Here is a 26,596-nt window from a genome sequence, read left to right on the forward strand (position 1 = left end):
GAGAGGCACAGGCTAGGTTGCTTTTACAAAAAGCTGGTGTAGACCAAGTAGCCTAATTCTTTGCTGTAATTATCCTGTGAATCTGCATGAAGAGGTGAAGGACTGAAGGTATGATGGGCTGAGGGCATGAGAGTGTGATGAGGTGAAAGAGTGAGGAAACATTGCTCAAGAGTGAGAGGGTGAGCATGGTGGGTGAGGGTGTGATTGGGGTGTCAGGGTGAGTGAGTGTAGGTGGGTGGGTTTGGATATGTGTATCTGCAGGAAGTACTGAGAGAGATAAACTCAGAGATAAGCTAATCATGAAAGATGATCAATGAAAGGTGACTGTGCTTCCATTCTGGTTACTTACTTGGCAATTTCCACTGATGCACATGTGCAAGGTCTCAGTGTAACACCGGGTACCATCAAGCACTTTTGGTGCCAGTTCCACAATCAGTGACGTTCCCTTTGCCAGACACTTCAGTGCACATGGTTTGTCAGGGTCATTGTAGACAGGAAGCCACTCATAGTACTGGCCCTGATACTTGACATCATTGTGAGCAGAGCATTGCTGGGCACGAAATTCCTCAGCTTCTGCAGGGCAATCCTAGGAACAAAGAACATCAGCAGGAAGAAAACTCAGTGGGTTATTCTGAGAGCAATGATTCAACTTTGACATTTGTTCTTCATGGGGAAACAAATAATGGTTGGTTTAATCACTTGGTGCAGTCGGACACTGAATTGCATATTTGATAAACCTGGCACAGACCCCTTAAATAAGTGTCAACTTGCACGAACATGATAAAGGGTACATATTTTCTTGGTTCATCCTCTGCATAAAAATGCATGGAATTACCAATTCCTACTGATCTTAAATTTCTAAGAAAAATTCAAATCCTATCAAGGGGGATTATTGGAACCTAGCTTAAATGAGCCAGAGTTAAAATTCATATACAGAGGACTTCTTTCATCACCTTCAGTTCTAAAGCAACATTAGTCATGCTTCTAATGTATTTACAAACAGAGGCAGGGGTTCTGTTTGATGTGTTCCCTGAGGTTTGGAGTGGTTAGTTTGATGCATTCACAATGTTACGGCTATCTGGTGGGGTGGGAGGAGAGAAGCTATTTCTGCTGGGTTAATGTTGTGCAGTGGGTAGGGACAGACATTTCAGGAGTGAACGGTAGAATCTTAGCTTCACAGAACATGTGCTATCCAGAAAGAGGCTATTTAACTGTGCCAACCAAACCACACTTCCAGAATCAGCTCAGCGACCCGACAGATCTTTGCTCATCAAGATCAAATTATTTAAATGTAATAAGAGTTTCTCTCCTTCAGGCAGTGCTTTCCAGACCACCCCCACCCCCCATCTTCCAGATGAATATATCTTTGTGACCCTCTACACCTTCATTCTACCAATTACTTTGAATCAATACCCCCATGTTAGTTGTTAACCCTTCTGCTACAGGAAATAGGTCCTTCCTGTTTTCTACTGAGGACCTTCATAATTTTACAAATCTCAATTAAGTCTTACCTCAGCCACCTCGGGAACATTGCTAGTTATTCAATCTCTCTAGCAACACACATCAAAGTTGCTGGTGAACACAGCAGGCCAGGCAGCATCTCTAGGAAGAAGTACAGTCGACGTTTCAGGCCAAGACCTTTTGTCAGGACTAACTGAAGGAAGAGTTAGTAAGAGATATGAAAGTGGGAGGGGGAGGGGGAGATCCAAAATGATAGGAGAAGACGGGAGGGGGAGGAATGGAGCCAATATAAGGTGTTGTTCCTCCAACCTGAGTGTGGCTTCATCTTTCCTCCAACCTGAGTGTGGCATGAACATTGACTTCTCTAACTTCCACTAATGACAACACCTTATATTCTGTCTGGGTAGCCTCTAACCTGATGGCATGAACATTGACTTCTCTAACTTCCGCTAATGCCCCACCTCCCCCTCGTACCCCATCCGTTATTTATTTTTACACACACATTTTTTCTCTCACTCTCCTTTTTCTCCCTCTGTCCCTCTGACTATACCCCTTGCCCATCCTCTGAGTTTTCCCCCCTCCCCCTTTTCCTTCTCCCCAGGCCTCCTGTCCCATGATCCTCTCATATCCCCTTTGCCAATCAACTGTCCAGCTCTTGGCTCCATCCCTTCCCCTCCCGTCTTCTCCTATCATTTTGGATCTCCCCCACCCTCTCCCACTTTCATATCTCTTACTAACTCTTCCTTCAGTTAGTCCTGACGAAGGGTCTCAGCCTGAAACGTCGACTGCACCTCTTCCTAGAGATGCTGCCTGGCCTGCTGCGTTCACCAGCAACTTTGATGTGTGTTGCTTGAATTTTCAGCATCTGCAGAATTCCTGTTGTTTGCATATTTAATCTCTCTACATAGTTTTAAATTCTCAGCTTTCTAGGAAGATATTTGTAAATGAAATCAGAAAACACTGATGCACACAAGGTGCTTTGGAAGTTTTGGAATCTTCTGTAAAAGGCATTTGATGCTAGCTCGATTATCTGAGAATATTTTTATTCATCATAGGTATTAAGAATATGGGGTAAAGACAGGTGAATGGAATTGGTTATAGATCAGTCATAGCCCCATTGAATGCTGGGAGAAACTTGAGGAGCTGAATGACTACCTCTTGTCCTTGGACTCTCATTGTCATGAATAATGAATCATCTTTAATGAAGTCATGAATTTTGACAATATTACTATGCACTCATCAGTGTGATTCACAAAAGCAGAAATGTTTGTCAACAGAAACATCCAGAAACATGGTATCAGTGCTAGCCAATAAAAATGAAAGATCCTGCCAACATCTAATAATTATTTCCCCCGACAGCAATTGTGAAAACTAATGGTGAGGTACATTGCAGATAGTGTAAGCATATGCATTGGCTCCACAGTTATCTGACCACTATTAAAAGAGCATAAAACAGTTGTACATTCCTTTACAAATGGAAACACATTTGTAATAGTGAAAGTCATCACTTTTACACTAACAATTTTAACTGTTTTTGGTTTTCTAAATAGTTCTTAAATAGTTGGACTAGAGACATTGGAGAAGAGTGAAAAAATGAACCTCAAATTCAAGTCAAGAAAAGTCAAGTCAAGTCACTTTTTATTGTCATTTCAACCATAACTGCTGGTACAGTACACAGTAAAACCAAGACAACGTTTTTCAGGACCATGGTGCTACATGAACAATACAAAAACTACACTGAACTACGTAAAAAAACAACACAAAACTACACTAGACTACAAACATACCCAGAACTGCATAAAGTGCACAAAACAGTGCAGGCATTACAATAAATAATAAACAAGACAATATGCACAGTAGAGGGCAGTAGGTTTATAATTATAAATAAATAGAGATGTCAGTCAGTATTGAGGAGCCTGATGACTTTGGGGAAGAAACTGTTACATAGTCTGGTCGTGAGAGCCCGAATACTTCGGTGACTTTTGCCAGATGGCAGGAGGGAGAAGAGTCCGTATGAGGGAGAAGAGTTCGTATACGGATTTGAACTTTTTTAATATATTTGAGCTTAACTCTAATTTTGCAACAATTCTTCAAAACAGTTGGTGGATTTTCCTCAAAGATTTCTTTCACAACAAGTTCTATCCCACTGTCTCAAGACTATTGAATGGATCTCTTATATGATAAGATAGATTCTTAACCTCAGAACAGTCAAGCCCTTGAACCTTATTGTGTACCTGCACAGTGCATTATCCGTAACTTTAACACTATATTCTGCATTCTATAATTGTTTTTCCTGTGTACTACCTCAATGCATTGATATTGGAAAATGATCCATATGGATGGCATGCAACATTGTACCAGTAAATAGGCAAATGCAATCATTATTTCAGTCTGCCAATCTCAAGTGCTAATTAATCTGATACAGTGATTTCTGCTCACAAGGAAGATATGTATAAAATCAGAAGGGTATATTAAATTCCTCTTCTAAAATAGAAATCAGGGCTTTAAAATAGCTGTCTTATAACTAATGTGTGTCTAAATGAAAGGATGGTGTCCCTCCAGCTGAGAGTTTTCGGGAAGGTTTAGGTTTAAATACTCATGGCAGTGGTGCCACAGTTGTCCCAGGGGAAGTGGCACATTTCAGAAGATACTATTGCAGTGACCTCATTCGCTGTTTGTATGGAGTTTGCTCATTCCCTCTGTGAATATCCTTATTCCTCTGTATGCCCTGGTTTACTCCCATGTCCCAAAGACCGATGGGTCAGTAGGCTAACTGTCTGCTGCAAATTGCTCCTCATGTGTCAGTGAATGGTGAAATCTTAGGGGAGCTGATAGAAAGTAGAGAAAAAGGGATTAACGGAGGATCAACAAAAATGGGGGATAATGGTTGGCATGCACTCAGTGGGCAAGGGGCATTCCTGTGCTCCATCTCTCAATAATTCTATGAAGACCACAATATTCGAAGTAATTCTCCAGCATCACCCTCTCAAGGGCAACTAGGGATCGGCAATCCATGGCAATATTGCCCACAACTTAAGCTCCTCCAGCCTGTTCCTCCCCTCAGCCAGATTACGATGACCTTTCTCTGCACTTGATTTAAACTTGGATCTATAACCTCATTATACTGACTGCCCAAAGTCTATTGATATCAAATTTTAAATGATGAATTTAATTTGCACTTACTATCCTCTGTGAGAATTAGTTCTACACTACTTCTGCCTGTTCCAGTTTCTCCCCCGACTGCTATGCTTCATGGTCATGTTCTCTGCTATCTGGAAAAGTTCCTATCTATCCAATCAATTCCATTTAAAAAGCCACCAAAATCTACCCAGCGAAGCCAAGCTGAGACACCAGCTGTATTTTTATTTTTTATTTGCTCTTTGGAGCTGTCTGAATATTATACTTTGTTTTTTTGCCTGATAAATTCTTCATAAGAACATCTGGCAGTATGTGCGGGTTGAGGTTTACTCAGACCAGTGGAAACATTGATGTAAGTGTTAAATGTGGCTTGAGAGCATCCAGGAACAGTAGTGACTGCCAAAGGGCCCAAACTTGATAAATAATCAATTCTGTGTCACCACTGGGGGCTGGAGCATAAAACTATCATTCTGAACTGGATGTCAATTTCATCTTTATTTGGACAGTTATGGAAATACCATGGGAAAAATTCAGCAGGTCAGGTAGCATCTGTGTAGAGAAATATGTTTCATATTTCAGCTGAAATATTCCTTTGCTGGAATACTATTCAAACAAAGGATCTTTGGCCTGAAATGTTAATTCTGTTCCTCCTTCCTGAGCTGCTGCTTGAGTGTTTCCTGCATTTCATTTTTTTATTTCAGATTTCAAGCATTGGCAGGTTCTGTATTTGTTCTCACCAGTGCCCTGTACTATTGTAGAAGACTTCACTACTTTTATTCACTCTGAAGTAAAAGCCTGCATCACATAAAACTTCTGAAATCTTTTCTATAGGTATATAGTAACATTTTTTGTTTCTTGTATGGGGTGCTGGATCCTTCTATATAACAGTTTTCTGTTGTCTCTCTTCAGTTGAGCTTTATTCTGCATTTCCATCTCACAAAACCTCATGTTTCCATTAGCAAGTTTTTGACCATAGTCATAGCCATTGTCATACTTTATTGATCCTGGGGGAAAATGGTTTTCGTTACAGTTGCAACATAAATAATAGATAGTAATAAAACCATAAATAGTTAAATGGTAATATGTAAAATGAGCCAGGAAATAAGTCCAGGACCAGCCTATTGGCTCAGGGTGTCTGACCCTCCAAGGGGGCAGTTGTAAAGTTTGATGGCCACAGGCAGGAAGGAGTCTGTGGCTGAATGTACTCCTGTACCCAACCAGTACATTATGTAGTGGATGGGAGACTTTGTCCAAGATGGCATGCAACTTGGACAGCATCCTAATGGGAAAAAATACAGACCCTGAGTGGGCTATATAAATTCCAGGAATTGTTGGAGGAAATGCTCCATAACTCTGAAGTCCTGCATATATCTCCCAGTTGTGGGAAACTATTCTAAGGCTTTTTTGATTGATATGATTACATTATATCAGTTCACTAAAAGGATTGATGACATCTGTGTTTAATTGCTCATCTGAAGCTCCATGCCCTGAATAGCCAAATCAAAGAGAGTAAACCGAATGTTGCATTTAAATACCCAACAGAAAATTATTCATTCAGTACAAACTGTCCATTAACAACCTTATCACCTTTCAAAATATGCAGTTGGTATAGGCACGTGAATGATTTTTATTCAAATTGCTTGTCGTCAATATCATGACGGAGGGCAGGGCATTGGGATAATGAAGTTACTGGAATGTAATGAACTCCCCAAGTCCTCAGTAGATTTCAGGGGCTGAAATTCTTAATAGTGGATGCATGTTCCTTATTAACACTCACTGTGTTTCTCAAGATAACTATGGTTATCCAGATGGCAGCAAAAATTGTCAAACACCACCTGGAATAATATATGCAGTTGACATCACTCTGACGGGGGTTTGAGAAATAGTCACACGGGATATGCTGAAGGACAAAGGCTTGTGGTGACTTTAGCTGCAAGATGCATTCTTGGGCCAGTCATACTGCAGGAACAAAGCATGAATGCCAGGTTTAGAGTCATGAAGGAGAGAGGTCCACACAAGATGTTGCAGAATAAATTCTAAGGGCCACATAATATGGATTCTTAAAATCCTGTAAAACAGCTCCGATGCCTCAGTAAAATGAAGTCACCTCTTGAAATTCTAATTGGCACATGGTTAATAAATGCCAGGTGCACTGAAGGAGATAGAAAACATGTTCCAGGTGATGGCAATTCTTTAAAAAGAGAATTTTAATGACCACAGTCCCTGAGGAAGGAATTGTTAATGCTTTCCCTTTTCTCAGTCAATTCAAACTGTGCTTTGGTCCAGCTGTTTTATGGGGAGGCAACTCCTGGATGATAGTTGCAGCACCGTACACCCAGCTCTCTGCTCTGTCCCCCATTTTGGTCGTCAGACAATTCTCCTAATGTGCTCAGCTAACATTTCCCGCAGATCAGTCTTCTCAACTCACATTGTCAGCAGTGGGAATTCTTATCCAAAATTACAACCACTTTTGTAAACTAATTGTTTTATTCAATATGGTAGAATTTACAATAAGTTTGCTTTTCAAAGGCAAAAAATACAATCCAAAAAGGATCACTGATATTTTGTTTTGGTTAGTTTTTGCACCAATGTAAATAGGTATATTTACCAAAACTCCTAGATTTACTTAAATGACCTTGGTTATTCTTGACCTTGGTTGACTGCTTTTTAGATCAGAGAATGTAATTATCATCCAGAAGAACATTTAATCAGAAACAAATAATGGGAAATAAAAGATTTCCAGTCTTTTTCTGATTTAAATGATGTTTCTTTTAACAGAGATCCATTTCTTCCCTTGAGTTTGCTTCATTTGGACAGTTCAGACCCACGTGCAATTTTTAACCCAGGGATGAGATTGTGGCTCCCTCTGGAACTTATATGGAGAAGTGATTGGAAATGCTTCTTTCAGGACCATTCAGGCAGCAATGCTCTTCAGATTCCAACAAAAAAATCTTTGTTCTTTGCTCCATCAGTCTAGCCTACTGCACGTATCCTTCATTCTCAATGGAATTCTCCTTCTTAGAGGTTTCTAATGAATTCACCTTGTTCCAGAGTGCCAGTGCTCCCTCTTGTGACTCCCCAGATAATGCCTCCTGCTTCCCAAGATGACAGTTCTCACCTAATGGTCAGTCACTGAGCCCTCCCAGTGTTTGCTGTGGGAAGACCTTGCAAAATATGAGGTTCAGGAATTAAAATTTTTCCAAACTATGACTAATTGTACATTCTGCCCCTCTCTTTGACATCCTTCCCGGTCTCCTTCAATCTCTCTCTTTACTAGCCCTTTTACCCTCTCCAAATGTCCCTTCCCCATATTTTAGTGTTCAGTTCCACATTTGACCAAATTTAGCCTTGAGCACTGATGTTGATTTTGGATTGCTAAAGTTGTTGCGTTACTCCAGTTAGCTTACACTTAATTCCCTTTTCTTCTAGTTTAATATAAAAAAAATCTGATATGAGCATGTTCAGCAGCTCTACAATAAAAATTCAAGCAGCAATTTTTAACTGTTTAACTATTTCATTTGTCATTGTTGCCGTAAACATTTTGACACAGCATGTGAACGTGATTTCACATGGCAATGACTCAATGCAATGCAATGCTCTAGCAACCAGGTTACAACTGCAGATTTGGACAAACTCAAATTTTTATGACACACACCCAATCGTGCCAGCTTCTGGAATTTCGCACTCTAACTCTCTGGAGTATGGATAGCTGGCACACCACCTTTAAGGATTCAGGACCATCCTGCAAATTGGCTTCCATGTTTTGTTGCCAGGATTTCAGTATTTAAGGAGCAGTTCAACTAGGGATAACACCTAGTATCTTGTTCAGTGCTCAGTTCTCATTTCAGTCTTGAGCCATGTCTCGATCATAGTCTCAGATACTCCAGCACTTGGTCCAACCCATCCTCATCAAGGTATCTTGTCACAGGACGATTGAACTAACATAGACCCAGTGGAGTATCAGAGTCTTTCATCTGCTGTGGCCAGCTACAGCAAGAGGATTTCTAGACAGAGCCTGGAGATACACGACCTCCAGGTTAGTGTGTTCCAACTTTCACAAGGAGGAAGCCAGATTTGTTTGGGTGAGGCTGTCGGTCACACTGTGGAACCAGTACATCTTCTGACCCTGAAAGAGATTCAACAGTGATTCAGGTTTTTGCCATGGCTTCTTCATTCAATGCTCACTGGTGTTTGAACTCCAGCTCTCCCAGTTCCCTTCTGAGTGTGGAAAAGTGGCCATCATGATCTTTCTCCTGACCGGGAGAGCCTGGGCCATCGTGCATTGGGAGCGATGGTTAGAGATTAGTATGGATCCGGAGTAATTCATGGCCGCCATGAAGAGGGTGTTTCATCATCCCACTGGAACAAGCTGAGCCTCGGACCATCAGATGAAGGTGCGTCAAAGCAGTCTGTCAGTGACTACACTACCGAGTTTCAGACTTTGGCCCGGAAGAGTGGCTGGAACAGGAGAGCCTTGCCAACTCTATGCCGCCACTGTCTCTGGGATGAACTCTTGGAGAAGCCAGCAAGAGACTTAGAGGCCCTGATCGACCAGTTCATCCGTCCTGATAATCGTTTGGTGGAGCAAAACTGGAACTACATCAAGACATTAATGAGGGCTAGCGATCTCACACACGAATCTTGGTTCATGACCAGCCCGTCTCCTGCTCGAGACTCTGTCGAGCCCATGCAGAATGCTACACAAGACTCTCTACCGATGAGAGGTCCCATCATTGGAGTCAAGACTACTGCTATTACTGCGGGGAGACTGGTCACTGATGGGCTGAATACTCAAGGCTACAGCCATCAGGACAACTGCTAAGGCCGTCTAATATCAGGAGTACTGTGATAGTAGCAACCACCATTCCCAACCCAATGGACCCAGGTGTCACCCTTAAGGTGGAGATCTCCTGGGGTAACAGCTGGAAACAGGTGAGGCTTTTGTGGACTCAGGGTCAGCTGGGAATTTCCTGGACTTGGGGACCACCCATTGGTACGACAGATGGGGATCATGTGGAAGACATTAGTTTCTACATCATTGACTCTCCACTCATACCCCTGATCCTTGGGCACCCTTGGCTATCCCAGCATAACCCATCTATGGACTGGAAGGAGGGGAGAATCATTGCTTGGTCCAGTCATTGTAAGAGGGTATGTTTGCGGTGTGGTGTTCAAACTCCCAGACTCTCCCTAGACCAATGACCAACAAAGGGACAGACTTCAGTACAAGGTAACCTGAAGCCTTCTGGAGATCTAGTCCTGCCCTCAACGTCCTAGTCAACGGGACTGTGTAAGTTTGGACCCAGTTTAGTGTGGGAATCTCTAGTTCAGGAGAAGACCAAGGAGGTACCCAAGCAGTCTGGAACTCTAGCAGCAAAGTCTGAGGGATCCAGCCACCAGGTTCTGACTAAAGGAAAGTCCTAACTGCATACCGTTAGAGCCTGTTCCCCAGGTCACAAGGACCACTTGTAGCACTTTGTTGCCATCACATGAGGATACAGATGAGGAATTGGACTCTGATTTTGCCACTGTTTCAACGAATGAGTCCAGTAAACCTAGGGAGGAGACACTGCATTCTATTGAATCACCCCTACCACCCAAGAAGCCTTCATTGAAGGAAGGTCCGGAGAAGATAGCAACACTCAAACCAGTTGAAATCCCTTCTTTGTACAAGGACAGAGGAGGTCTTCAGTAAGGGAAAGGCCTCAACTCTACCACCGCATCGACCCTACAAATGTGCTATAGACTGACTCCATAATATTTCTCCTCCGCAGGGTTGAATAAATGCGCTTTCAGGTCCAGAGAGAAACGCGATGGAAGAGTATGTAAAGGAGGCTCATTTGGCCATGGATTTCATTTGGCACTCCACCTCACCCGCCTGCGCAAACTTCTGCTTCGTACTACAAAAGGATGGAAGACTGCAGCCATGCATTGATTATAGATGGCTGAACCACATAATGGTCAAGAATTGTTAACCCCTTCCACTCATGACCACTACCTTCAAGATTCTCCATGGGACAAGAATATTCATGAAGCTAGACTTGAGGAGGGCATACAATTGGGTTGGCAAAAAGGAGGACGATGAGTGGAAAACTGCACTCAATACAGGGACTTTGGGTACCTGGCTATGTCCTCTAGTGTTGTTAATGTTCCAGAAATGTTTCAGGTCTTTATAAGTAAGGTGCTCTGGCTTATTCTCCATAAGTATGGTTTCGTGTACTTGGATGATAAGCTAATCTTCTCGAAGTCCATAGAGGAGCATGTCACTCATGTCAGAAATATTTTGAAGAGTCTTCTAGACCATGGACTATTTGTGAAGCTGGAGAAGTCTAAATTTCACATAACAACTATTTTTTCTTTGGGTTTCATCATCTCCAATGGTAATCTCAAAATGGACCCTACCAAGACACAGACAATCAGAAACTGGCTACAATCATCCTGTGTCAAACAAGTCCAATATCTCCTGGAATTTACTAACTTTTACCAGAAGTTCATCAGGAACTTAAAGGAAAATCCTGCCTGACAAACCTATTACAATTTTTTGAGGAAATTACCAGTAGGCTAGACAAGGGAGATGCAGTGGATGTTGTATATTTGGATTTTCAGAAGGCCTTTGACAAGGAGCCACACTTGAGGCTACTTAACAAGATAAGAGCCCATGGAATTACGGGAAAGTTACATACGTGGATAGAGCGTTGGCTGATTGGCAGGAAACAGAGAGTGGGAATAAAGGGATCCTATTCTGGTTGGCTGCCGGTTACCAGTGGTGTTCCACAGGGATCAGTGTTGGGGCCACTTCTTTTTACATTGTACATCAACGATTTGGACTATGGAATAGATGGCTTTGTGGCTAAGTTTGCTGACGATATGAAGATAGGTGGAGGGGTCGGTAGTGCTGAGGAAACGGAGAGTCTGCAGAGAGACTTGGATAGATTGGAAGAATGGGCAGAGAAGTGGCAAATGAAGTACAATGTTGGAAAGTGTATGGTTATGTACTTTGGTAGAAAAAATAAACGGGCAGACTATTATTTAAATGGGGAAAGAATTCAAAGTTCTGAGATGCAATGGGACTTGGGAGTCCTCGTACAGGATACCCTTAAAGTTAACCTCCAGGTTGAGTCAGTAGTGAAGAAGGCGAATGCAATGTTGGCATTCATTTCTAGAGGAACAGAGTACAGGAGCAGGGATGTGATGTTGAGGCTCTATAAGGTGCTGGTGAGACCTCACTTGGAGTACTGTGGGCAGTTTTGGTCTCCTTATTTAAGAAAGGATGTGCTGACGTTGGAGAGGGTACAGAGAAGATTCACTAGAATGATTCCGGGAATGAGAGGGTTAACATATGAGGAACGTTTGTCCGCTCTTGGACTGTATTCCTTGGAGTTTAGAAGAATGAGGGGAGATCTCATAGAAACATTTCGAACGTTAAAAGGCATGGACAGAGTGGATGTGGCAAAGTTGTTTCCCATGATGGGGGAGTCTAGAACGAGAGGGCATGACTTAAGGATTGAAGGGCGCCTATTCAGAACAGAAATGCGAAGAAATTTTTTTAATCAGAGGGTGGTGAATCTATGGAATTTGTTGCCACGGGCAGCAGTGGAGGCCAAGTCACTGGGTGTATTTAAGGCAGAGAGTGATAGGTATCTGAGTAGCCAGGGCATCAAAGGTTATGGTGACAAGGCGGGGGAGTGGGACTAAATAGGAGAATGGATCAGCTCATGATAAAATGGCGGAGTAGACTCGATGGGCTGAATGGCCTACTTCTGCTCCTTTGTCTTATGGTCTTATGGTCTAACTTCAGTTTGGTGGCAGCTCTGCTGTTAGGTCTAACTAAGAAAACCACAGGCCCTTTCGTCTGGACTACTGAAGTTAGGGTTGCTTTTACAGAGGCCAAGCAGCAGTTCACGACAGCTCCCGTTTCGGTTTCACCTAAGCCAGTCCTTCTCTTCATTGTGGAGGTGGACACCGCAGATATCAGAGTGGGTGTGGTGTTGTCTCAACGATCACCTTTGGACAGTAAATTGCACCTGTGTGTGTTTTCCTCCAGGTGGCTATCCCGGCAGAAAGAAACTATGATATCGGGATTTGAGAGTTACTCATGGTTAAGACGGCCTTAGAGGAATGGTGTCACTGGCTTGAGGGGGCCAAGGACTTTTTTATTTCCTGGGTAGAACACAACAACCTGTCTTACATTAAGGCGGCCAAGAGACTGAATTCAAAGCATGTCTAGTGGTCTCTTTTCTTTAACTGTTTAAATTTTGTCCTGACCTATCAACCAGAAACCCTACACCTTGTCTCGTCTGTTCAACGAACCCAAAAGAGCCTACCACCATTTTGCCCCAAGCCAAAGCAATAGCACCAATTCATTGAGGAATCCATGAACTTTGTTCGCATGGCCCAGGATCAAGGGTAGGCTCCTAAGAATGGTCCTGTGTTTGTCCCAGGTTCTGTCCAGTCTCAGGCTGTCCATTCTCAGGAATGGGGACATTCTTCGAGAATAACCACTCACCCAGACATTGCCAAAACCCTCGAGTTCATCAAGGGAAGGTATTTATGGCTCGAAATGGTGAAAGAGATTCGACAATATATGCAGGCATGCGAGGTGTGCACCCGGAACAAGGGATCCACCACCCTCTACCAGTAGCGGACAGACTATGAGTGCACATCTCCATGGACTTTGTCATGGGTCTTCCGCCATCCAAAGGGAAGACTGTTATCATGTTAATTGTCAATCATTTTTCAAAGGCCTGCAAACTCATTGCCTTGGACAAGCTACCATCTGCGGAAGAGGCAGCCGAGATTGTCCTGGACCAGGTCTTCAGGATCCATGAACTCTTGGTGGACATTGTCACGAATCGTGGTCTAAACTTTGCATCACGCCTCTGGAGGATGTTCTGTAAGCTGACTGGGGCAACATGAAGTCTTCCCTCTGGGTTTCACCCGCAGTCCAATGGCCAGATGGAGGAGGTCAACCAAGATTTGGAATGAGCGCTAAGATTCCTGGCCTCAGAAAGACCTGAGGAGTGGTGTAACCATTTGTTGTGGGCAGAGGTCGTCCACAACAACTTACAGTATTCAGTGCACGGGATGTCATCGTTCGAGTGCCAGTTTGGTTATCCTCTGCCACTCTTCCTGGAACAGGAAGCTGAGATGGGGATTCCTGCAGCCGAGATCTTGTCCAAAGTTGCAAGCAGAAATAGATTAAGGCAAGAGAGATTTTGCTGGCCACTACCCATATCGTGGAAACCAAGGTTAACCGAAAGAGAAGACAGGGAGCCGCTTTGCAGCCTGGGTAACAGGCCTGGCTGTCCACTCAGGATTTGCCTCGCCGGGTCTGATCTAGGTGCCCAATTTCATTGGCCCCTTCAAAGTCCTCAAAAAAGTTTTAAAAAACCTGGTGGCTCACACCCTGCAGCTCCCCAAGATCCTGAAGATCAATCCCACTTTCCACATCTCTAGATTAAAACCTGCCAGCACCAGCCCCTTAGCCCCACCATCAATAGCCCTACCACCACCCAGATTTATCAATGGGGAGCAGGTCTTCACAGTAAGAAGAATCTTAGACTCACAAACTGTTCAGGGTGTTCCACAATACATCGTGGACTGGGAAGGATTCGGACCTGAGGATAGGTGCTGGGTGCCTAAAAAGGACATCTTGGATCTGGCTCTCATCTACAACTACCATCACCATCTCTCCAAGCCAGGGCTGTCAGGTGTCGGCTGTAGGGAGGAAGTCCTATTACGACATGCACCCAATTGCACCAGCATCTGGAATCTCGACGCTCTAACTCTCTGGAGAATGGATAGCTGATGCGGCCCACCTAATGATTCAGCACCGTCCCACTAATTGGCTGCCATGTTTTGGCGCCAGGTTTTCAGAATTTAAGAAGCTCCTCTTATATCTTGCAATTCAAAATGTTAGCATTATTACTGAAGTCATAATATATCCGACCACTGAACAATTTAAACTCTGATGATGATGGATATACATTTTGCCATTACTAATCATAAACCTGAGTTAATTTGGTACCTCACATCAAAGTTGCTGGTGAACGCAGCAGGCCAGGCAGCATCTCTAGGAAGAGGTGCAGTCGACGTTTCAGGCCGAGACCCTTCGTCAGGACTAACTGAAGGAAGAGTGAGTAAGGGATTTGAAAGTTGGAGGGGGAGGGGGAGATCCAAAATGATAGGAGAAGACAGGAGGGGGAGGGATGGAGCCAAGAGCTGGACAGGTGATTGGCAAAAGGGGATACGAGAGGATCATGGGACAGGAGGTCTGGGAAGAAAGACAAGGGGGGGGGGGACCAGAGGATGGGCAAGAGGTATATTCAGAGGGACAGAGGGAGAAAAAGGAGAGTGAGAGAAAGAATGTGTGCATAAAAATAAGTAACAGATGGGGTACGAGGGGGAGGTGGGGCCTAACGGAAGTTAGAGAAGTCGATGTTCATGCCATCAGGTTGGAATATAAGGTGTTCCTCCAACCTGAGTGTGGCTTCATCTTTACAGTAGAGGAGGCCGTGGATAGACATGTCAGAATGGGAATGGGATGTGGAATTAAAATGTGTGGCCACTGGGAGATCCTGCTTTCTCTGGCGTACAGAGCGTAGATGTTCAGCAAAGTGGTCTCCCAGTCTGCGTCGGGTCTCGCCAATATATAAAAGGCCACATCAGGAGCACCGGACGCAGTATATCACCCCAGTCAACTCACAGGTGAAGTGTTGCCTCACCTGGAAGGACTGTTTGGGGCCCTGAATGGTGGTAAGGGAGGAAGTGTAAGGGCATGTGTAACACTTGTTCCACTTACACAGATAAGTGCCAGGAGGGAGATCAGTGGGGAGGGATGGGGGGACGAATGGACAAGGGAGTTGTGTAGGGAGCAATCCCTGCGGAATGCAGAGAGAGGGGGGGAGGGAAAGATGAGCTTAGTGGGGGGATCCCGTTGGAGGGGTGGAAGTTACAGAGAATAATATGTTGGACCCGGAGGCTGGTGGGGTGGTAGGTGAGGACCAGGTGAACCCTATTCCTAGTGGGGTGGCGGGAGGATGGAGTGAGAGCAGATGTACGTGAAATGGGGGAGATGCGTTTAAGAGCAGAGTTGATAGTGGAGGAAGGGAATCCCCTTTCTTTAAAAAATGAAGACATCTCCCTCGTCCTAGAATGAAAAGCCTCATCCTGAGAGCAGATGCGGCAGAGACAGAGGAATTGCGAGAAGGGGATGGCGTTTTTGCAAGAGACAGGGTGAGAAGAGGAATAGTCCAGATAGCTGTGAGAATCAGTAGGCTTATAGTAGACATCAATGGATAAGCTGTCTCCAGAGACAGAGACAGAAAGATCTAGAAAGGGGAGGGAGGTGTCGGAAATGGACCAGGTAAACTTGAGGGCAGGGTGAAAGTTGGAGGCAAAGTTAATAAAGTCAACGAGTTCTGCATGTGTGCAGGAAGCAGCGCCAATGCAGTCGTCGATGTAGCGAAGGAAAAGTGGGGGACAGATACCAGAATAGGCACGGAACATAGATTGTTCCACAAACCCAACAAAAAGGCAGGCATAGCTAGGACCCATACGGGTGCCCATAGCTACACCTTTAGTTTGGAGGAAGTGGGAGGAGCCAAAGGAGAAATTATTAAGAGTAAGGACTAATTCCGCTAGACAGAGCAGAGTGGTGGTAGAGGGGAACTGATTAGGTCTGGAATCCAAAAAGAAGCGTAGAGCTTTGAGACCTTCCTGATGGGGGATGGAAGTATATAAGGACTGGACATCCATGGTGAAAATAAAGCGGTGAGGGCCAGGGAACTTAAAATCATCGAAAAGTTTAAGAGCGTGAGAAGTGTCACGAACATAGGTCGGAAGGGATTGAACAAGGGGTGATAAAACAGTGTCGAGGTATGCAGAATTGAGTTCGGTGGGGCAGGAGCAAGCTGAGACAATCCTCCCACTTCCTCCAAACTAAAGGTGTAGCTATGGGCACCCATATGGGTCCTAGCTATGCCTGCCTTTTTGTTGGGTTTGTGGAATAATCTATGTTCCGTGCCTATTCTGGTATCTGTCCCCCACTTTTCCTTCGCTACATCGACGACTGCATTGGCGCTGCTTCCTGCATGCATGCAGAACTCGTTGACTTTATTAACTTTGCCTCCAACTTTCACCCTGCCCTCAAGTTTACCTGGTCCATTTCCGACACCTCCCTCCCCTTTCTAGATCTTTCTGTCTCTGTCTCTGGAGACAGCTTATCCACTGATGTCTACTATAAGCCTACTGACTCTCACAGCTATCTGGACTATTCCTCTTCTCACCCTGTCTCTTGCAAAAATGCCATCCCCTTCTCGCAATTCCTCCGTCTCCGCCGCATCTGCTCTCAGGATGAGGCTTTTCATTCTAGGTCGAGGGAGATGTCTTCTTTTTTTAAAGAAAGGGGCTTCCCTTCCTCCACTATCAACTCTGCTCTCAAACGCATCTCCCCCATTTCACGTACATCTGCTCTCACTTCATCCTCCCGCCACCCCACTAGGAATAGGGTTCCCCTGGTCCTCACCTACCACCCCACCAGCCTCCGGGTCCAACATATTATTCTCCGTAACTTCCGCCACCTCCAATGGGATCCCACCACTAAGCACATCTTTCCCTCCCCCCCTCTCTGCATTCCGCAGGGATCGCTCCCTACACAACTCCCTTGTCCATTCGTACTCCCCATCCCTCCCCACTGATCTCCCTCCTGGCACTTATCCGTGTAAGCGGAACAAGTGCTACACATGCCCTTACACTTCCTCCCTTACCACCATTCAGTTCCCCAAACAGTCCTTCCAGGTGAGGCAACGCTTCACCTGTGAGTCGACTGGGGTGATATACTGCGTCCGGTGCTCCCGATGTGGCCTTTTATATATTGGCGAGACCCGACGCAGACTGGGAGACCGCTTCGCTGAACATCTACGCTCTGTCTGCCAGAGAAAGCAGGATCTCCCAGTGGCCACACATTTTAATTCCACATCCCATTCCCATTCTGACATGTCTATCCACGGCCTCCTCTACTGTAAAGATGAAGCCACACTCAGGTTGGAGGAACAACACCTTATATTCCAACCTGATGGCATGAACATCGACTTCTCTAACTTCTGCTAGGCCCCACCTCCCCCTCGTACCCCATCTGTTACTTATTTTTATGCACACATTCTTTCTCTCACTCTCCTTTTCTCCCTCTGTCCCTCTGAATATACCCCTTGCCCATCCTCTGGGTCCCCCCCCCCCCCACCTTGTCTTTCTTCCCGGACCTCCTGTCCCATGATCCTCTCGTATCCCTTTTGCCTATCACCTGTCCAGCTCTTGGCTCCATCCCTCCCTATCCTGTCTTCTAATATTTCAGATCTCCCCCTCCCCCTCCAACTTTCAAATCCCTTACTCACTCTTCCTTCAGTTAGTCCTGACGAAGGGTCTCGGCCTGAAACGTCGACTGCACCTCTTCCTAGAGATGCTGCCTGGCCTGCTGCGTTCACCAGCAACTTTGATGTGTGTTGCTTGAATTTCCAGCATCTGCAGAATTCCTGTTGTTTTAATTTGGTACCTAGTTATTTAAAATCTCTGGAAAATGAAGTCTGTGATTGGTGGTGAATATTTTGTACTCTACCCACATGACTCACAATTTCACAATAAATTAGCAGGGCTTCAATTCCCAGAATGTAACAATGGTGTTCACATATTTGATATTTGTAATACTGTTCAGAAATTTTACTTCCTTATACAAGGACACACCAAAAGAACATCATCATAAGAACCATGAGGGGAATACTTCCACGGGCTTTTGCTCAGGAAGTGTGTCAGAGCCTTTGTGGAAGTGAAAATGCCTATGACCATGCACTCATTCACCTGATCTGGCCACATCCAATCACAATGTGTGCTTTCCTAGGGCAGCAAACTTTGCATACGTCACCATCAAGCTAGTTTGTTTAAACATGCAACACTTGTATCGCGAAGGATGCAGATTGCACAAGGCTTCACGCAGGTGAGGATGAAGTTGTTCTCAGCTGTAGGGGGAAGGCAAAAGTTTATGGTCAAGACTGCAATAAGCATTCCCAGGTATGCCTAGGTGATCTCTCTAGCAAAGCACTTTGAGTGAAGTAGAGAGATATAGTTCCAGAGATGTCTATTTACTTAGCAGTAATAAGTGTCAATGAAAGGGAAGGCTCTATTTCTCAACTTTCCAGCCTCTGTGACAGTTAAACTGTAAATCACTCTCATCATTCTTAATGACTTTATCTTACTTTTCCCACAGCAGGCTTACTTCAATCCAAAATGGAAAAAGGGAAGCAGGCCTAGTGAATTTCAAAAGAACTTCAACTCTAATGGTGTAGACCAAGTTCTGATCAATCCAAGAATAGCTCAGGATCTCTCCGGCATTCTGGGTCAATCAGCAAGCAATATCTCAAACAATGTTATGTGCCACATGGGCTTCCTCAGGTGAATTCGTTTCTCCTCACAACCCAAAGACATGAATGTTGGTCATTGTAAATTGTGCTTAGTATGTTGGTGTGTTATCGAATGTGGGTCAAGTTGATATGAGAAAATATGGGGAGAATTTTTTTTAAATGGGATTAATGTAGGATTAGTGTAAATGGTTAGTTGACATTGATGTTGACTCAGTGATTCCATTCTGCATAACTTCACAAAGTATATGGAACGAGCTGACAGGGGAAGTAGTTAAAACAGGTACAGTAACAACATTCACTTGGACTGGTACATGGATAGGAAAGGTTTGGCAAGATAGGGGGCAGATGGGACAATGGGCATTTTGGTCAGCATTATTGAGTTGGGCATGAAGGTCCTTTTTTGTGTTGTATTGTTTGATGACTTTAGGCTTTTTGGCTCTAGGGCTCTAGTAAGTTTGCAGGTGATGTCACGGTGGGGATATTTCTAGGGAATTACAGAGGAATATTGATCAGCTGGAAAAGTGGGCTGACGAATGGCAAATGAAGTTGGAAAGATAAAGGAGGGCAAGAATTTCATAATGGGGCTTTTGAATTGTTGTGAAATAGAGGGGATTAGGAGTATAGGTACTTTGTCCCCCAAAAGTGTTATTTTAAGAGCGAAAAAAAGAGTTATGATTGAGGTTTGAGGTGGAATCAGAGGCATGACAGTACTAGTAGGGTGTGCAGCCCATTACTTCCTACAAAGCAAAACCTAACATCATGAGTGGCTGTGATGCTTCACTCCTGGATGAGCTCAGTCTGTTTTATGCACACTTTGAAAGTGAGAATGAAACTACATCTGTGCGAATCCCTGCTGCATCTGCTGATCCGTGATCTCTGCCTTGGAAGCCATGACAGAACATCTTTCATGAGGGTGAACCCGCGCAACCCTGATGTCGTACGTGATACAGCTCTGAAAATCTGTGCCAACCAACTGTTGGGAGTGTTTAAGGATATCTTCAAGCACTCATTACTGTAATCAGAGGTTCCCATCTGATTCAAAAAGAACATTAATCATAGCTGTGCCCAAGAAAAACAGGATGAGCTGCCTAAATGACTATTACCTAGTGGCATTCATATCTATTGTAATGAAGTACTTTGAGAGGTTGGTCATGGATAGAATCAACTCCAGCCTAAGCAAGTACCTGGGAGGGAGTGAACGTCGACTCAGACCATGAGAGGTCTGTGTCGGGCATTTTCATGCCTTACAAGGCACAGATTGGAAGTCCATATGGGGCACCACACCTTAACCACTTGGCCACGTGCCCAACACAAGTACCTGGACCCACTGCAATTTGTTTATCACCACATTAGGTCTACAGCAGATGCAATCTCATTGGCTCTCCACATGGCCTTGGATCATCTGGACAATAGTAACACATAAGTCATGCTGCCGTTTATTGATTACAGCTCCACATTCAACTCAATCATACCCTCAGTACTAGTCAACAAATTCCAAAACCTGAACCTCTGCAATTGGATCTTTAACTTCAAAGTTCAAAGTGAATTTATTATCAAAGTACACATATGTAACCGTATATAACCACGAGGCTCACTTTTTTGCAGGCAATCACAGTAAATACAAGAAACACAATAGAATCAATGAAAGATCACACTGAACTGGATGGACAACAACCAATGTGTAAAAATACTGTGCAAATACAAAAAGAAAGAGAGGTATAACAAAATAATAATAATTATTATTATTAAATAGATAAGAAATAAATATTGAGAAAATGAGGTAAGAGAATCCTTGAAAGTGAGTCCATAGGTGATGGGGCAAGTGAAGTTGAGTGAAGTTATCCCCTCTGTTCAAGAGCCTGATTGTTGAGGGGTAATAACTGTTCCTGAACCTGGTGGTGTGGGTCCTGAGGCTCTGTATCTTCTTCCTGATGCCAGCAGTGAGAAGAGAGCATGGCCTGGAACATTTCCTCCTTGCTGACAATCAACACTGGCGCACTTATTTCCATTGCAGTCAGATGGAACAGAAAGAATTGCTTCTCCCCATCCTAGTCCCAGTTACAGATCATCTGAAGCACTGAAAGGATGACCACATACAATACTTCTTACTTGGGTCCAGTTTACAGGGGACAAATTCAAAGGAGTAAGACTTACCACATTGCTGCATGTTCTGTACCGGATATTCTGCCCTTCACAGTTTCTACAGAAACAAGAAAAATATAATGAATAAGTATGATAGAATAAAAAACAATTCTGTGGTCCATCACAATGTTTGCTGTGCAACACTAAACAGAAGTCATTGTACCAATTTCAAGAAGATATTCCAGTAAATTATTTAATTTATTCCCTTCTGCTTTTCACAACAGTAAGTGTGTTACCCAGCCATGAGGCTCATTTGAGTTTTTCATCACTGTTACTAATGGAGAATAAGCAAAATGCAAAAAAAAACTGACTGTATTAGTGTGATTAAAGTCAGTTAATTCAGGCTTAAGATCTTCCTGTGAAGCTCTAAACATTGTTAACAACATATAATGTAAACTGCATTTGCATTTGTACCTTGAACCAGACTGAATTCTTCAATATTCCTCAACACAATGAAGCAAATAGACACAAAAAGATATGAATGCACAAGAAAGCTTTAAAACATTGGACTAATCATGACAAACATCTAATGAAGACCATTCTCATAGCTGATGAATTGTTTTATGGACTAAGGTTATGCTATGTATGGACACAAAGTTGACTTAATTAAGTTTGCTAAAGAACAGATTTTAGAAAAGCTACACAAATATTTATGCATCGTAAGCAGAGAGACAGTAGGTAAGAATTTTGATTCATTTGATGAATTAGACAAATATCTCAAGAAGCTAGGAGAAGAGTACCATCTATTACGATCAGTGAGATGAACCACTGAAGGGATCACAAATAGAGATGGAGAAGGCAATAAAGACCTTTCCAAAGAGTGCACTTAGATGATTGTGAGAAGCAGATTGATAACTCAAATTGATAAATATAGAACATGTTGGATATTGTAGTAGAGCAGGGATTACCTCTTCCCAACCATTTCCATTTTCCATTTCCTTCAACTCCATCTCATCTTTTCCCAGGATGAGGCTTTCCTTTCCAGGGCATCAGAGATGTCCTCCTGCAGAGAATGGGACTTCCCTTCCTCCATCATTGATGATGCTCTCATCCGCATCTCCTCCATTTCCCAGCCATCCGTGCCATCCCATCTTCCCGCTGCCTTAACATGGATAGAGTTCCTCTTGTTCTCATCTACCACCCCACGAGCCTCTGCATCCAGCACATCATTCTCTGGAACTTCCACCATCTTCTACGGAAACCAACCACTAAACACACCGTTACCTCTCCATCCCCCCTCCCCCCCAACTCTCTGCTTTCCACAGGGATTGCTCCATCTGTGATTCATCTCCCCATTCATCCCTCCCCACCGATCTCCCCTCCAGTCCTACCTTCTGTGTACCTATTCAAGTGTGTCTTAAGTGATACATTTGTACTTGCCTCAGCCATGAAATGACATGTACAGAATACTAACATGTATTCATAGTGCATACTTACGTCCAGAGTGTCATTCAATAGTCAAATAAACAAGTTGCATATACTCACAGAAAATTCCCCAGTTCTCTCTGTTTCTCCATATATTCTGAATTGATTGGGTACAAAGTGGGAAGTGTATGCAAATACATGTACATTATGTGGACATTAGCAAGGCCTTTCATAAGTATGCAGGAAGTTATCAAAGATTAAAGAGATTGGGATCTGGAGGAAGACAGTGAATATAGTGCAAAAATGGTTAACAGAATTAAAGCAATGTGTAGTGGTATCAGGTAGCTTTTGCAGAGTATTGGAAGCATGCAGCTGTATCCCAGACCAGACCTCCACTGTATGAAGGAAAGTGTCTAGTATTATGCAAAAACATTTGAAGTTTGGGTCAAATTCATTCTCTTAACATAAAAAAAGTTGCAAATACAGTATACAAGTAGTAATGACAAGCTTCCATTAATTCCAGCCCAATTTTCATGGAAACCATTGGAACTTTTGAAATTCATCCTTTAGGAATTAACATACTGGTTTGTGACTGGCCATCACACTGATTCATTGGGATAGACATGAACACAGTTTCCACATTGTATCTTCAGCCAAGGTGAAAAAAAGAGAACACAACACTTTGTGGAGTGGGAGAGAACAAAATTGGATGCTACATTACAACAGTGAAGTCACCATTCCTCAAAACTGCAAGAGTAGACAGCATTTCTCCGATATTGCTTGCCTTGGTATATCTTGGTAGTCTGGACATTTTCTTTTTCCAACACTTTCTGTGTGAAGCCACACAATCTATCTATGAATAATCTATTCACCACAGAGCTATAATAAATAAATGATTACCATCTGATTCATGTAATTTACGTTATACTGTTACTGTCAAGTAAAATATTGCAGGTTGGAGCTGGCGATACACGGTGACGTTTGTGGGCTGCTGACAAAACTTCCAGATATACCTATTCTGAACTACTTTCACTGCAGTAAGCAAAGTGCTCTTAAACCATTTTAAAGAAGTAGTGAATTTACAATATCCTGAAGGACTCAGCAAACTCAACTCTCAGGAATATAGGTACAGCACCTCTAAATGGACAAAGTTATAACACCATGGCCAAAAGAGAGAGAGGAGGGGAGAAGTCCAAGCCAAACTAATACAGTGTGGTTTAAGCTTCCTCTACTCAGTACTTTGAGAGCAAATGTACAGTTTCTGGAAAATAAGATAAGGAACCTAAAGTCAGATTGCTGTAACGGAAGGAAATGAGGATTTGCTGTATAATCTATTTCATGGAGACATGGTCACCTCAGATATGCTGGATATATCAGTCAGACCCTAGGGTTTCTCAATACACTGGATGGATCGGACTGCTGATTTGAAGAGGGCAAAAGGTGGGGTTCTGTCTTTCATGCTTAATTCTTCATGGTGCTCAGACATGGTGGCCTTGTCACACTCTGGTTCCCCTAACCTGGAGCATCAAACGACGAAGTGGTAGCTGATCTACTCACCAGAAGAGTTCTACTCCATGATCCTGACTGCAGTCTACATACCACCAAAGAAAGATGTTAAGCCACGATCAGCAAACAAAAAGCAGCCTACCCATTACCTTTCAAATCATTGCTGGGGACCTCAACCAAGTTGTTTGAAGAAATCTCTGCCCAATTATCATCAACACATCACCTGTAGCACCAGGGATCCCAACACACTCAATCACTGCTATTCCACCACAAGACATGTCTATCGTTCCAACTCTAGACCGCATTTTAGGATATCTGATCATTTGGCTGTCCTCCTTCTACCAGCATACAGGCAGAGGTTAAAGAGCAAGGTTCCAGAAGTAAGGTCAATGAAGAGGTGGGCCATGGGAGGCAAAGGAGCAGCTATGGAACTGCTTTGAGTTAGGGGACCTAGTCATGCTCAGGGACCCATCAGCAGATCTGAACAAATACGCCATGATTCTCACAGACTTTATAAAGTCAATCATGGTTGAGTGTGTCCCCACAAAATCATTCAGAGTCTTCCGCTGTCAGGAGCCCTGGATGAACCAAGAGATCTGTAATCAGCTGAAGTGGCATTCAAAGAAAATACAAGAGATCCAGGTACAAACTCCAGAAATCCACCTCGCATGCGAAGTGGCAAATCGGGACCAAACTGGAATCACAGAAGTATGCTTGACAGCTGTGGCAGGGTTTGAACGCTATCACTCTTACAAAGTGAAACCAAGTGACATAGGCAACAACAAGGTTTTGCTCCTAGATGTGTTCAATGCCTTTTATACTCGCTTCAAACAACAGAACATGGAGGCACTTTCACAAACCCCCACAGCCCCTGATGACCCTGTAAATTCTGTTTCTGTAGCTGACAGTAGTGGTTCTTCAGGAGCATGAACCCACAGAAAGCACCTGGCCCAGAAGGGCCACCTGGCCAAGTGCTGAGTACCTGTGCTAATCAATTGGCTGAAGTGTTCATTCACATCTTTAACTTCTTGCTTCAACAGTCCGAGGTACCCCCTGCTTCAAGCAAGCTTCAATTATACCCATGCCCAAGAAGAATGTGGTAAACTGCTTTGAGAGGTTGGTGATGAAACATATCGACTCCTGCCTGAGAAGCAACTTGGATCACTTCAATTTGTCTACTGTCGTAACAGGTGAACAGCAGATACCATTTCATTGGCTCTTCACTCAACCCTGGAACATCTGGCTGATGAAGATGCATACATCAGGATGCTCTTCGTTAACTACACTAAAGCTCAGCATTCAATACTATAATTTCATCAAAACTAATCAATAACCTCCAAGACTAAGACCTGAATATCTCCTTGAGCACCTAGATCCTCAATTTCCTCAGTTGCAGACCCCAGTCAATTCGGATTGGCAACAACATCTCCCTCCATGATCTTTATCAGCATAGGTGCACCTCAAGCCTATCTCCCCCCTCTACTTTCTTTATGACTGTGAGGCTAAAGCACAGCTCCTCCATAAGTTTACTGATGACACTACTATTATTGGCCGAATCAACAATGTATGAAGTTGTCCAATCAATTGTTGATGTTAGTGCTGTAAGAGACAATGCATCATATAAACAATAAATCATATTAAAACTGATATTTTTAAAGCAATATCCCACAAGTTACAATTGCAAACATTCACTTACTCTCACCTCCTACTTTTTCTGCCTTCTCTTCATTTCAAACCCACTGATTTCTCTGAGGAATCCCTTTTGCTTCTCAAATCTACACTCTCACTAGCTTCTGTGACAGTGTAGATCTTAGGAAAAAGCCTAGATGGATCATCCTCTGGGCACTGCTCGTTGAACATCTGCTTCTATTGTACATTTTCCATCTTTAAGGACTTGCTCCAGAGGTCATAGCTGACTGTTATTAGATTCTAGAGAATGTTGCTTTTTCAAAAGTGCATATTTCAATGATGGGAGGAAGGAGGGAGAGTGTTCCTGGGGACTGAGAGAAGAATATAGGAACAGCAAATATGTTTTCTGACCTAAGAGGTTGAGTAAGGCAGGAATTTAACAGGAAGGGAAATGATCAAAATTTGAGAGTACAACTACGTGGGACACTCACTGAGTTAACTGACAAAGAAATAAATCAGCAGTTTAAGCAGAGAAGGGAGGGGAGCTTGGTTTCGGCATGTGCAAAGGAGGCTTTAAATTTCAACTATATTGTTAAAACCTTACGTTCCAAACAGTCATGTTACTTTCCTGCCAGTGCTGGCATAATTTCAGCATAGTAAATTTCAAAAGATTTCAATACATTGCTGCCAAAAATTCAGAATACATGGCACAGAATATATTTTATTGGATGCAATAAAAGCAGTCAGGATATGAATTTTTGCAAACAATATTTCTGCCATTTTTCAGAGGGTTTCATGGAAGTATCGCTGAATTTATTGTGGATTATTGAGTAAACCCAAATTTTATTGTGAAAATAAACCAAACAACAAAATAAACATCAAGCAGTCTAATAGATTGTTAAGCTTTAACTCAGTAGCTGGAATATACATATGTGAAAGTAATG

The 26,596-nt window shown here is 43.3% G+C and overlaps 1 protein-coding gene across 2 annotated transcripts in view; it reads right to left on the reverse strand.

Moving 5' to 3' along the window:
* The window catches only part of LOC140197774 (ADAMTS-like protein 1), a 568,572-nt gene that overhangs the window by 194,624 nt on the left and 347,352 nt on the right, over positions 1–26,596 (reverse strand). For both annotated transcript variants that reach the window (XM_072258217.1, XM_072258218.1), the window contains 2 exons: positions 21,165–21,210; positions 350–586 (listed from right to left, as the gene is read on the reverse strand). In XM_072258217.1, coding sequence (XP_072114318.1) covers positions 350–586; positions 21,165–21,210 — 283 coding nt within the window. The remainder of the gene's footprint in view (positions 1–349; positions 587–21,164; positions 21,211–26,596) is intronic.

Source organism: Mobula birostris, chromosome 5, assembly GCF_030028105.1.
Source record: "Mobula birostris isolate sMobBir1 chromosome 5, sMobBir1.hap1, whole genome shotgun sequence".
NCBI classification, from domain to species: domain Eukaryota; kingdom Metazoa; phylum Chordata; class Chondrichthyes; order Myliobatiformes; family Myliobatidae; genus Mobula; species Mobula birostris.